This window comes from Microcaecilia unicolor, chromosome 4 (genome assembly GCF_901765095.1).
Source record: "Microcaecilia unicolor chromosome 4, aMicUni1.1, whole genome shotgun sequence".
In the NCBI taxonomy this organism is placed as follows: Eukaryota; Metazoa; Chordata; class Amphibia; order Gymnophiona; family Siphonopidae; genus Microcaecilia; species Microcaecilia unicolor.
Window position 1 is genome coordinate 178,198,514 of NC_044034.1, and position 13,163 is coordinate 178,211,676.

At 48.6% G+C, this 13,163-nt stretch overlaps 1 protein-coding gene across 3 annotated transcripts in view; it reads left to right on the plus strand.

Moving 5' to 3' along the window:
* Positions 1-5,658: 5,658 nt before the first annotated feature.
* The window catches only part of SINHCAF (SIN3-HDAC complex associated factor), a 38,579-nt gene continuing 31,074 nt past the window's right edge, over positions 5,659-13,163 (plus strand). The window contains exons 1-2 of one of the 3 annotated variants that reach the window (XM_030201009.1): positions 5,659-5,952; positions 6,692-6,837. In XM_030201009.1, the coding sequence (XP_030056869.1) occupies positions 5,830-5,952; positions 6,692-6,837 (269 nt within the window). In that variant the 5' untranslated portion in view covers positions 5,659-5,829. Of the gene's footprint in view, positions 5,953-6,079; positions 6,146-6,360; positions 6,383-6,691; positions 6,838-13,163 lie in introns of those variants that run through there. The other 2 variants (XM_030201010.1, XM_030201011.1) reach the window with 2 other exon arrangements.

Consider the following 13,163-nt stretch of genomic DNA (forward strand, 5'->3'; position numbering starts at 1 on the left):
AAAAGGAGGGCAGGGGTGATTGCAACTTCAGGTAAAAGATTTTGCAAGTGAGTGGAAGGCAGGGACCGCAGGGCAGCAGCGCCCCTCGAAGGCAGGCGCCCCCCTGCCTTGCTTACCCCGCTTACTGCATTGGCACGGCCCTGCCTGTAAGCCACATTGAGCCTGCCATGAGTGGGGAAAGCACGGGGTACAAATGTAACAAAAATAAAATTATGATAACTGTTATCATAAGTACATAAGTAATGCCAAGGGTCCATCGAGCCCAGCATCCTGTCCACGACAGCGGCCAATCCAGGCCAAGGGCACCTGGCGAGCTTCCCAAATGTACAAACATTCTATACATGTTATTCCCGGAATTGTGGATTTTTCCCAAGTCCATTTAGTAGCGGTTTATGGACTTGTCCTTTAGGAAACCGTCTAACCCCCTTTTAAACTCTGCCAAGCTAACCGCCTTCACCATGTTCTCTGGCAACGAATTCCAGAGTTTAATTACGCGTTGGGTGAAGAAATATTTTCTCCGATTTGTTTTAAATTTACTACACTGTAGTTTCATCGCATGCCCCCTAGTCCTCACATTTTTGGAAAGCGTGAACAGACGCTTCACATCCACCTGTTCCACTCCACTCATTATTTTATATACCTCTATCATGTCTCCCCTCAGCCGTCTCTTCTCCAAGCTGAAAAGCCCTAGCCTCCAGTGGCGTACCTAGGGTAGTTGACACCCGGGGCCGGTCATTTTTTAACACCCCCCCCCCCGCTCTTGGTACCTCCCTGGCGATTGACATAGGCCACAGCCGTGGCATTGTCCGACAGGACCCGTACTGGCTTCAACGCCAGTACCAGGAGGAACTCCAAAAGTGCCAACCGAATGGCTCTGAGTTCCAGGAGGTTGATAGACCACTTTGCCTCTGCAGGAGACCAGAGCCCCTGCGCTGTCCTTCCCAAGCAATGGGCTCCCCAGCCCGTCAAAGAGGCGTCCGTCGTGACGACAACCCACTCCGGGGTCAAAAGAGGCATCCCTGCGGACAATTTGTCTGTCCTCAGCCACCAGCTCTCAGCGCCTTGCGCACCGCTAGGTCCAAGGGAAGGCGCACAGCGTAATCCTCCGACACTGGAGTCCAGCGCTGCAGCAGAGAGAGTTGTAGTGGTCTCATATGAGCCCTGGCCCAGGGCACTACTTCCATCGTGGCCGTCATAGAGCCCAACAGCTGCACATAGTCCCAAGCCCGAAGAGGAGAGGCTACTGGTCCACCTGAGCCTGAAGCTTGACAATTTGATTGTCCGGCAGGAACACTCTGCCCACTTGGGTGTCGAAATGAACTCCCAGATATTCCAGGGACTGAGTTGGGCGCAGCTGGCTTTTCTCCCAGTTGATGATCCACCCCAGGGAGCTCAGAAGAGCAATCATCCGGTCTACAGCTCTGCCGCACTCTGCATAAGAGGGGGCTCGGATCAACCAGTCGTCCAGATAAGGATGGACTTGTACTCCTTCCTTTCGTAGGAAGGCCGCGATGACCACCATTACTTTGGAGAAGGTCCGCGGAGCAGTAGCCAACCCGAACAGGAGGGCTCTGAACTGGAAGTGTCGGCCCAGGACTGCAAAACGCAGAAAGCGTTGATGAGGAGGCTAGATGGGAATATGCAGGTAAGCTTCCTTGATGTCCAAGGATGCCAGGAACTCCCCTGCCTTCACTGCCGCTATAACAGAGCGGAGAGTCTCCATTCGGAAGTGCCGAACTTTCAAGGCTCGATTGACCCCTTTGAGGTCGAGGATAGGCCGTACAGAACCTCCTTTCTTTGGTACCACAAAGTAAATGGAGTAACGTCCCTTGCCAAGCTGACCTGGCACCGGAACGACCGCACCCAGGCGGATCAGATTGTTCAAAGTCTGCTGCACTGCCACAGCTTTGACCGGAGACTTGCAGGGAGAATGTACAAACCCGTCTCTTAAGGGTCGGCAGAACTCTAGCTTGTAGCCGTCTCTGATGACTTCCAGCACCCAAGCGTCTGAAGTTACCCTGGTCCACTCGCCCAGAAACGAGGACAGGCGTCCAACAATCTGCACTGGGCCATGGAGCAGGGCCCCGTTATTGGGTACGAGACCCTGGGGGAGGACCGGAGGAAGCACCTCCGGACGGCGGTCTCTGCAAAAGGAATGCTGCTTGGGGGAGAAGTTCCTCTTGAAGGAAGAGGGGGCAGAGGAGCCCGACTTGCCCGGGCGATACCGACGGGCTTCCTGAAACCGTCCTTTGGAGTTACCGGGGCGAACACCACTGGCCCGAGCCCTGACCTCTGGTAACCTCTTGCCCTTAGACGTGCCGAGATCGGTCACAATTTTGTCCAGCTCGACCCCAAAAAGCAGCTTGCCTTTAAAAGGCAACTTAGCCAGGCGAGACTTAGAGGCGTGGTCCACAGACCAATGCTTCAGCCAAAGCCACCGCCGCGCAGAGACTGTCTGAGCCATACCTTTAGCTGAGGCTCTCAAGACATCATACAGCAAGTCTGCCAAATAAGCCAAGCCCGATTCCAGGGCCGGCCAATCAGCCCTCAAGGAAGGATCCGAGGGGGAAGCCCGCTGCACAATCGTCAGGCACGCCCTGGCTACATAGCAGCCGCAAACTGAGGCCTGCAAACTTAAAGCAGCCGCCTCGAAGGACAACCTTAAGGCCGCCTCCAATCTTCTGTCTTGGGCGTCCTTTAGGGCCGTGCCACCTTCCACCGCAACGCCGTTTTCTTAGTCACTGCAGTGATTAAAGAATCCACGGTAGGCCAAAGAAAGGCCTCCCGTTCACCTTCAGGCAGAGGATAGAGGTGAGACATAGCCCTAGCCACTTTGAGGCTCGCTTCTGGGACATCCCATTGAGCCGAAATCAAGGTGCGCATGGCCTCATGCACGTGGAAGGTTCTAGGCGGGCGCTTCATCCCCAGCATAATGGCGGAGCCAACAGAGGCTGAGGGAGAGACGTCCTCCGGAGAGGAAATCTTCAAAATGCTCATGGCCTGCACTAACAGGTTGGGCAAATCCTCTGAGCGAAAGATCCGCGCTGCAGAGGGGTCATCCGCTCCATCCGAGCGGGAATCCGTCTCCTCCAAGGAATCCCCAAAGGACCGTTGGGAGAACTCAGATACGCTGCCCTCATCTACATCAGAGGAGACGGAGTCCTCTAGGGCCTGGAAATCCACCCGAGGGCGTTTGCTTCCGGAGGCCTCAACCCCTTTATCAGACAGGGGGGCAGGGGCAGCGTTTTGCATAAGAAAAGCCTGATGCAGCAGCAAAATGAACTCAGGGGAGAATCCCCCCGAACAGTGCACTTCTGCAGCTTGGGCCACGGCCCTAGCCGCACCCTCAACCGGCGCTCGCAAGAGCGGGGGAGAAATGTGCTGTGCATCCAAAATGGCGTCCGGCGCGAAACTCCTAGAAGGAGCCACGCGGGAAGAACGGCGCTTAACTTTGGCCGCATTCTGACCGTTGCCCGAATCAAGGGCGACCACAGTATTAACGTCTCCCAGCTCGAGGGCGGCCCAAGAAGAAGCCGTCCGAGCAGAGTGGCCGGCCAACATGGAGTGGGCGAGCAGCGGGGGATGGGCGCTTATGGCGGGAAAAACCGCCGCACCGGAGGAAGAACCGGGACACTGACCGGCTTCCAAACTGATGCTTAACAAAGGCGATTCAGGTTTTGAAATCCCCGCTAGACGCACCCACGCGGTCCGGAGAGCGAATCCTCGCGCCCTCGCCCTCCGACGCCATAAGCCACGTGGAGACCGAACGGGGAACCCCCTGCCCGCTATAAAAAGGTAAAATTACCTGCTTCTCGCTCCGAGCTGTAACGAACTGGTGTCCCAGTGAGCAGCTGCAATAAACGTTGAAATAAACGTTGAAATAAACGCTCTTAAAGACGTCCAAAATTTTTATTTATTAACTGAGCCAGCGGGAGGGGGGAGAAAAAGGAGGGACCTGGCACCACCAGGTTTGCACTTGCTCAAGAAGAGCCCTCAACCCCAGGTACTCAACAAAACCTAAAAATTAGGCTTGGAGACCTAGCCAGAGCTGCTGCTGTGTGTGACCACCACCTGCTGAGATAGAGAACATACTGGGGAGTTTCCGGCAGCACATGACCACATATAGGGAGGCAAAAGGATTGCTCTCTATCTCCACCTGCTGGTAGATGGACACAACCACCACCAGTCTATGGATTGATCAGCATGATGATATGGAAATGCCCATTATATCTAATTTTTCATTTAGTGCAATATATTCTAACTCTCCAATCTTATTTCTTAGGCTCCTGGCATTCACATACAGAAATGTCAAACTGTTTGTTGTTCCTATTTACATCATGCTCATTACTTGACAGTATTAATTTGCAATCTTTTGTCTGCTTTTTATTTTTATTTAAGGACACCTGACCTACTATGGTCTCTTTTGCAACCTCACTATCAGAATACCCTATCTTCCCTGTTTTGGTGATATCTTTGAAAGATACCTTATCCCGAACCATGCGCTTTTGAGCGACTTTCGGCTTCCCCCCCCCCCCCTCGGCTTCCCCCCCCCCCCCCCCCCCCCCCCCCCCCACCATTTTTAGTTTAAAAGGTGCTCTATCTCCTTTTAAATGCTGATGCCAGCAGCCTGGTCCCACCCAGGTTAAGGTGGAGCCCCTCCTTCGGAATAGGCTCCCCCTTCTGCAGAATGTTGCCCAGTTCCTAACAAAATCTAAAACCCTCCTCCCTGCACCATCGTCTCATCCACACATTGAGACTCCGGAGCTCTGCCTGTCTCTTGGGTCCTGTGCGTGGAACGGGTAGCATTAAAGAAAATGCTACCCTAGAGGATCTGGATTTGAGCTTTCTACCTAAGAGTCTAAATTTACTACTACTACTACTTAACATTTCTAAAGCGCTACTAGGGTTACACAGCGCTGTATGTGGCTTCCAGAACCTCTCCCACATTTTCCTATGTCATTGTTACCCACATGTACCAAGACAGCTTGTTACCCACATGTACCAAGACAGCTGGCTCCTCCCCAGCACTATCGAAAAATCCTATCTAGGTGACGTGTGAGGTCCACCACCTTTGCACCAGGCAGGCAAGTCACCAGGGGATCCTCAGCTATCTATATCCTAATTGTATCTCCAACTACAACAGCTGTCCTAACCCTTCCCTCCCCGGCAGCACTTGGAGACATATCCTCAGTGGGAGAGGATAGTACATCCCCTGGTGGGCAGGTCCTGTCTACAGGAGTACTTCCTACTTCACCAGGGTGCTGGTCTCCTTCTAGGAGACGTCCCTCATCCAAGGTAGCACAGGGGCTACTAGACTGGAGGTGGGACTTCTCTACAACATCCCTGTGGGTTATTATTAAACGCCTTATTAAATTAAGTTATTTTTGTGGTTTTCGGTCTGACCCAAGGAGCTTTGATACCAGGAGACAGCATGAACCTATCTCATGGTTTGAAACCAGTAGGCGGAGCTTGTCGCCCTATCTCAATTTCATTGTTTTGGGCGTACCTACCAAAATAGAGGCAGCGACATTGGGGAAAATTAAAACCCTCTTGGGTGGACTGGGTGGAGACTGGCTTCAGCCTTGTGCTATCATGCCCTCCTGTTAATCAAACCTCCTTGGTCGGACTCTGACTGAATCGATCAGAGACGGTGCCTAGTTACCAGAGTAATGCTAGTGACTAAAACTCTTCCATTTCCACCAACTAGCGGGAAAGCCCGCGCTTAACTACAGCTCCCATAGTGCTTCGTGGCTCCCTCATTGGGTCACCGTTTGTCCATTTTCGAAAAAACCCGCGACTCACTGACCAAATATGGCGTAGGACGTCCTTATGCTGATGAGGGTGTTGCATATGCTAATTTTTGGGAAGAAGGTTGGTGGCTGTGTTCTGCAGAGTGCAGACTCCTGTGCAAGAAATCGAAACAGTCGAGAAAGTTTTGATTTTGTGGTGGGGGTGAGTAGGGATTGGAAGGGGGAATCCTGGAATTGTGTCCCCCTCTCCCCTGGTCCCTGTTGCCTTTCGTGGGCTGGCTGTCAGGACGGGGAGCCGAGAGGCACCGAACAAAAGAAGAAGCACGCGGCGCGGCGCGCGGGCAGGAAGGCGACGGGATGGGACGGGACAGCTCCCTTGTGTCCTGGGAAGCGGGGTAGGGGTTGTTTGCAGGGTCTCCCCTCTCCGACCCCCCCCCCTTGCATTTTCTAGTTTAGCGAAGGCTCCTACTTGTCTATCCTCGTTGTCCGACCGTAGATCGCACTGTTACTTTCTGCCTCCGGGATGGGCGAGGTTGTGAGCCTGTTTGGCGTGGAGCCTGTTTGTGGGGTCTGTCGTGCGTGAGATGCGCATAGGGGTATCAAAGTTTCTCCCTGGGATCCCTCCTGATGAGGTACAGTAAACTTGGTCAGACGGCGTCTCGGTGGAAAATTTGGCTGCGCAGCGTTTAATATATGTATACATAATTGTTTGTTGTTGTGGGGGGGGGGGGAGAGATTTTTTAATGTAGTTATCCTGGGTTGGAAGATCACTGGTCTGTTCTTTCTCTGCATAGTTGCTGGTGGCGGGTCGTTGGTAACGCGGGGTTCCTGCGCTCCCCCCCCCCCTCCTTCACACCTGTCTGGGCCCAGGAGGAGGAGTACCACCACGCGCAGGGGTAATGATGTCTTTTTCTTCTTCTCTTTGTTCCTTGACCGAGCAGGTTTTCAGGTTGACAGCTATGTTCGGCTTCCATAAATCCAAGATTTATCGCAGCCTATCTGGTTGCTGCATCTGCAAAACAAAGTCCTCCAGCTCTCGCTTCACAGGCAGTCAGAAATACCAGGAGAACTTCAGGCTTTGCTTCGGGTGAGTGCATTTTACACGTGGTCCCGCAGCGCTGTCTCAAATACGTGCAGTCTTTTGTGTACTTTCATTAATTACACATTCACCAGGCATTTTCTCTTCCTCTCCATGCCTTGTGCCTGTGTCTTGACCTGTAGTAGTACGGTCTCATTCCAAGAGGGATCCCTAGTATGCCCTCCCCTCTTCCAGCACAATAAATCAGGACGAGGGAACAAAAAGAAGGATGTGATAGCAGTTTAGTTTTAAGTACTGTGCGTTATTATATTGAAGATCCATTGATCAAGCCAGAGGTAAGTTTCCACAGCCCTGGTTGTCTGGGGATACTACAGAGTCAGGGTTCACAGCCCTTGGGGAGGAAGGAATGATTTATTATTCAGCTGATACCTGCTGCCCAGAATCAGGGCCCATAATTGCAGGGTTGTGGAAGGAACAAGTCTGGCACATGAACCCAGTGACTGTACTGGGCATGCTGGGAAGCAGTATGAAATGAGGTGGAAAATCCCCAACTACCAGTAGTTGCCAATGAAATAAAGGCTCCTGATCTGGAACAGAAAGAAACTGTCGGGTTAAAAAAAAAAAGTTGAAAGTGCACAAATATGACATAATGGTGCGTTTTTCCTCTCTTTATTTGCAAACTCATGAATGTCTGTTGAGGGACTGGGGGATCCGTGCAGAAAGTTGCACACGGCTTCCATCTTGAACATAATGTGAAAAAATTGCCCTCTGATGCAGTAAACTAATGGAATGCAAATTACTGCTACGTTAAAAGTGTGTGTTTGTCAGGAAAAACAGCACACACCACAATAGTAGTATGGAACAGTTTGCTGCTGAAGAGCAAAAAAGTCTGCCTTCAAAATAAGTACCTGAATATATGTAAACCGCTTTGAATGTAGTTGCAAAAACCTCAGAAAGGCGGTATATCAAGTCCCATTTCCCTTTCCCTTCAGTCGCGCATCAACAGGAAAAGAGACCTTTTTAAAAGCTTGCTGTCATGTGAGAGATCACCTCCATCCTGTCCCCAAGTCTCATGACACTAACCAAAAACATCCTGGACCCCCACTATGTACCTTTATAGGAGTGATACCCACTTACTTCTGCATAAGTATATCTATACTGGGTCAGACCAATGGGCCATCTAGCCCAGTATCCTGTTTCCAACAGTGGCCAATCCAGGTCACAAGTACGTGGCAGAAACCCAAATACTAGCAAGATTCCAGGCTTCCATTCCTAGGGCAAGCAGTGGCTTCGCCATGTCTGTCTCAATAGCAGACTATGGACTTTCCTCCAGGAACTTGTCCAAACCTTTTTTAAACCCAGATACGCTAACTACTGTTACTACATCCTTCTGCAAAGAGTTCCAGTGCTTAACTGTTCGTTGAGCGAAAAAAAAAATATGTCCTCCTATTTGTTTTAAAAGTGTTTCCATGTAACTTTTTTCAGTGTTGAGTAAAAAATCGATTCACTTCTACTCGTTCTACACCACCCAGGATTTTGTAGATTTCGATCATTTCTCCCCTCAGCCGTCTATTTTCCAAGTTGAAGAGCCCTAACCTCTTTAGCCTTTCCTCATACGGGAGGAGTTCTACATTGCCATTTTGGAAGGCAGTACCTGAGTCCGCATGGTGCATCCTGGGATACATCCTGTGGGGTCAGCCTGCCAAATAAGGGGATTTTTTTCCCTTATTGGTAATCTGGGTGGAGACTACTAAATAAGGGAAAAAAATGCATTATTTGGCAGACTAGCCTCACACAGTGCATCCATTGGTGCAGGGTCAGGCACTGCTTATTTTGGAAGATGACAATGTGGAGGTAGTGAGTGGGCACTACTCCTGCCTCTTGAAGTTATGCAGGGGACGGGGGATTTATTTTTTGGGGGTTGGAATGGTGGATTAGGGTATGGGGTGCGTTTCTGGAGTGGTGAGATTGGAGGATCAGGGAGGTCATCTCAGTGGGTTGAGGATCGGAGGAATCTCGGGGGTTGGGGATGGGGAGCCTAACGGCATTTGTAGCAAAAAGAAGAAACAGACATTGTATATGGTACTACAGAAGATCAAACAAATTCTTCTACACATCCGACGAGGTGGAGATAACGTTCTTGCCTTGTGCTCAGCCACAGTAGCGTAGCCATGGGTGGGCCGGGGCCCGCCCATTTAGAGCTTAGGCTCACCCAACAGTAGCACACATTTAGCGGTAGCTGGTGGGGATCTCAAGCTCTGCCAGCTGAAGACTTCCCCCTGATGGTAACGAAAACGCTACTCTCCATGATACTGGCACCTGTGCATGCTCGATTTGCAGCACATGCCTGCTGCAGACTTCCAAGGTGGAAAGAAGCATTTTCCTGCCAGCTGAGAGAGATTGGTGGTGGTGGTGGGGGGGGGGGGGGGACACTTAGTGCCCACCCACTTCTTGCCTAGGCCCACCCAAAATCTGTTGTCTGGCTATGCCTTCTCAGCCATAAAGTCTTCCATGCACTTCTCTGCATCAGGGCCAGATAGCTTTGTTAACATTGATTTTAATATGCTGTACATCGTGTTCTATGTGCAGTTTGGACAGTGTTAACTTCTGCAGGAAAACACTTTCCTGTGTCACATGCCAATAAAATGCTGACCCCCATCCCAAAGTCTGCACAAGCTTTCTGCATCTGCCACTGGGTGTGAGAAGACGTGGTAAAGTGCATCTTGTTAGGGCAACGGACTGTATGAGGCATGTCTGTGCCTATTCATACAGACAGATGGAGCCTCCCCAATAGGTACTATCTCTTGAGCAAAAAAGTGGCGAAAACCCCCCAAAACTGTGACTGTACTCCTTAGCTGGGGGTTAAAGATGACTGGGAAAAGCAATTTCAAACCACCCTGCTAAGAGATCATCGCTTAAGCACCGGCACCCTTAAGTTATTGAGAACTTGGAACTTGCATACAGGGGATGACTACCTTTTTATATTTTCCATTTAAAAAGCCCTGCACGTGTCAGAAACAGAAATTAGGGTAAAATAAAATAAAAACCAATAATAAGAAAAAAGAGCACAGAGGAAAACAGCAGAGAAGTTGGCAATTTACCTGCTGATTAATCCTTGCTGCCTCTTTTTATTTTTATTTTTTCATAGGTGTAGTTTGAAGGGGTTGCATGGGGAGTGGTGCTCTCCCAAATGTTCTAGGTGCTTGAGGCTGAACTTGGTTCCCCTTACTCCCTAAACTAAGCAGGGATTCCACACCAGTGTTTCCCAAGTCCAGTCCTAGAGTACCCCTTGCCAGTCAGGTTTTCAGGATATTCATAATGAATATGCATGAAACTTGATTTGCATACACTGCCTCCATTATATGCAAATCTTTCATGCATATTTATTGTGGATATCCTGAAAACCTAACTGGCAAGGGGTATGCCAAGTCTGGACTTTGGGGACACTGTTCTGCACCAATGCTTTTATTTTTATGTTTTTCTTTAGAGGTTAAAAGGGTAAACAAAAGTTGGGGTGCTGGCAGAACTTCTAAATATATTTTTGTCTAACCAGTCTTCTCTATTTTTACTGTCTTAAACCAGCCTGATCTGTCTTATTGGCTCTCAAAACCAGACTAATTCATACAGTCTCCTCACATTCTCTTTTGCTTGATCTCGGAAAATGCCATGTTTCAGGCACTCTCTGCCATTCTTCAGTGATCTGTTCTAAGCATACTTGTCAGCTGTTTTTGCTCTTAGAAAAAAAGAAAAAAATCCTCCAAAACGTAACAAGCAGACAATACTCTTGTTTTTAATATTGTGCTGTTTATAAACCTAGGATATTTTAATTTATGTTCAGTGTAAATAGCTTTTTATCTCTTTATAGCCATTGCTACTGAGGGTTTACTAAACCATGTATTGAAAATGTTAACAGTAAGTACAACAGTTCTGTCGCTTCACTGAGTGAAAGGTTTATTCAAGCACACTTATTTTTTTTTAATGTTTTTTGAAAATTGTATTAATAGAAAAACATCTGTAATTACATACATCAAGTGCCAAAACACTTGGCTTGCTTAAACATATTCAACAAGCTCTTGAATGTTACTGAGTGCTCAATAATTACTTTTCCTATTCTAATACATCCCCTTACTACTTTACCTCCCCCACATCCTGGTGAGGCTGACCTCCATTTATATATTGTTCATATGGTTGCCATATTCTAGTATATGTTTCCATTTTACCCCTCTTCAACGCTGTTAATTTTGACATTTGATGTAAAAATCCCACTTCATGGTTTATTACCCTCATATCCGGCAGGCTCGGTTGTTTCCATGCCCTTGCTAATGATAGCTTAGCCGCCACCAAATATTGAGTTGACAATTTATGGTGGGTGACTTTAATTGTTTTAGGAGGAAAGTGCAACAAGCAGTATTCCACCTTGCATGGATATACACACTGCAGTACTAGGTTGATCTGGGTCAATACTGCTTTCCAGTATTCCTGTACCTTAGGGCATTTCCACCAGATATGCATGAATGTTCCTCTCGCTGATGCCCCCCCATATATACGTTGCAACCTATCCGGTGTATAGTACCACCAAAAATATATTTTAAACCCATTCTCCCTCGTGGATTGTGCTAGGGATGGTTTGAACAGGTATCTATAACATTTTTCCCATGTCTGTTGTGTGTATGTACTTTGCACTGTTTCCTCCCATCTATTTATATAAAAGCTTTGAGGGTTCCCCCTCTGCAATAGGGCCTGGTATATGTGTGTCACACTTCCCCTCCCCCCCCCTCAGCGCCCCTTCCAGCTTTGTTTCTTCCAATTCTAGCTCCTGTCTGGCGCATGTTAATATATAGTGGCATATGGTACAGTAGTAGACCTGGTCTCTGGGAAGAAGCCCATATTCCTCCTGAAGTCTTTCGAAACTTAACATTTCCCCCTTCTCCCATAGCTGACCCAGCGTATGCAATCCTGCCCTTGACCACTCCCAATATACTTTCTCCGTTCCTCCCAGTTTGAATCCCGGTGCCCTAGATATTGATGTCTGGAGGTAATACCTTCGCTCCGGGAACCACTGTTTCCTAATTTGGTACCATGTGGCCAGCACATGATTCATTCCCAACGGGACTCCTCGCATTATTTCTAGCAATTCTCTACCGGGGAGCCACATCACATCTCACAATGCTTGGGTTCCCAACCATGCCCTCTCCCAGTGCAACCACTTTTTACATGCATATGGATTCCAGTCCGCCAAGAGCCGCAGTTGCGCTGCCTGATAATATAGTACAAAATTTGGGACTCCCATCCCTCCCCTCTTTTGCGGTTGATACATAATTACTCGACGTACCCTCGGGGGAGCGCTTTCTCCAAATATATGTGAATAGTTTTCGATTAAGTTAAAAAAATCTGCGTGGGTTTGGGATGGGGAGAGCCATAAATAAAAATAATATTTTGGGGAGCAACAGCATTTTTATTGCTTGAATCCTACCCATCCAGGACACATTTAGTCCTTCCCATCTTTCCAGCTCTGCCATTAGTTCTGCCACTTTCTTTGGGAAATTTGCCGTATATAGTGCTTCCACTGTTGGCGTGATCTGCACCCCCAGGTACTTTATGGACTTCGCAGCCCATGCATATGGAAGACCTGCCCATAGCTTTAATACCTCTTGGGGCTGTATCATTAAATTCAATATTTCAGATTTGGTAACATTTACTTTAAAGCCAGATAATATGCCATAGTGTGTCATTACCTCTGTTATTCTCATTATCGAATATTCAGGCCGCGTCAGGGTGAGGAGCACATCATCTGCAAATAACATAAGTTTGTGCTCTCTCAAGCCTTTCACCACTCCCTGAATGTTTGGGTCCTTCCTTATTGCACATGCCAAAGGTTCCATAAATAAAGCAAACAACAGGGGGGAAAACTGCGCAGCCCTGCCTAGTTCCCATATGCAGTTCTATAGGCTTAGTATAAGATCCATTGATTTTCAGTGTAGCTAACGGAGCTTGATAGAGTAGGCTGATCCAACTCAGGTATCTTCCTTGTATCTCCCCCCCCCTCCCCCCCGCAGGACTGCAAATAAAAAGGGCCATTCAACTCTATCAAATGCTTTCTCCGCATCTATCGAGAGAAGCAGGGCTGGTATTTGCTCGTCCCTAACCTGTTGTATTACGTGGAACAAGCATCTTATATTATCAAAAGCTTGTCGCCCTGTGATAAAACCTGTTTGATCACTATGGATAAGCTTAGGCAGAACAAGCTGCAGACTCTTGGCCAATATTTTTGTAAATATTTTATAATTGACATTAAGCAATGAGATTGGTCTATACGAGCCGCATTCCTGTGGATCTTTCGCAGGTTTCAGGATAAGAGTTATCGCTGCTAACCT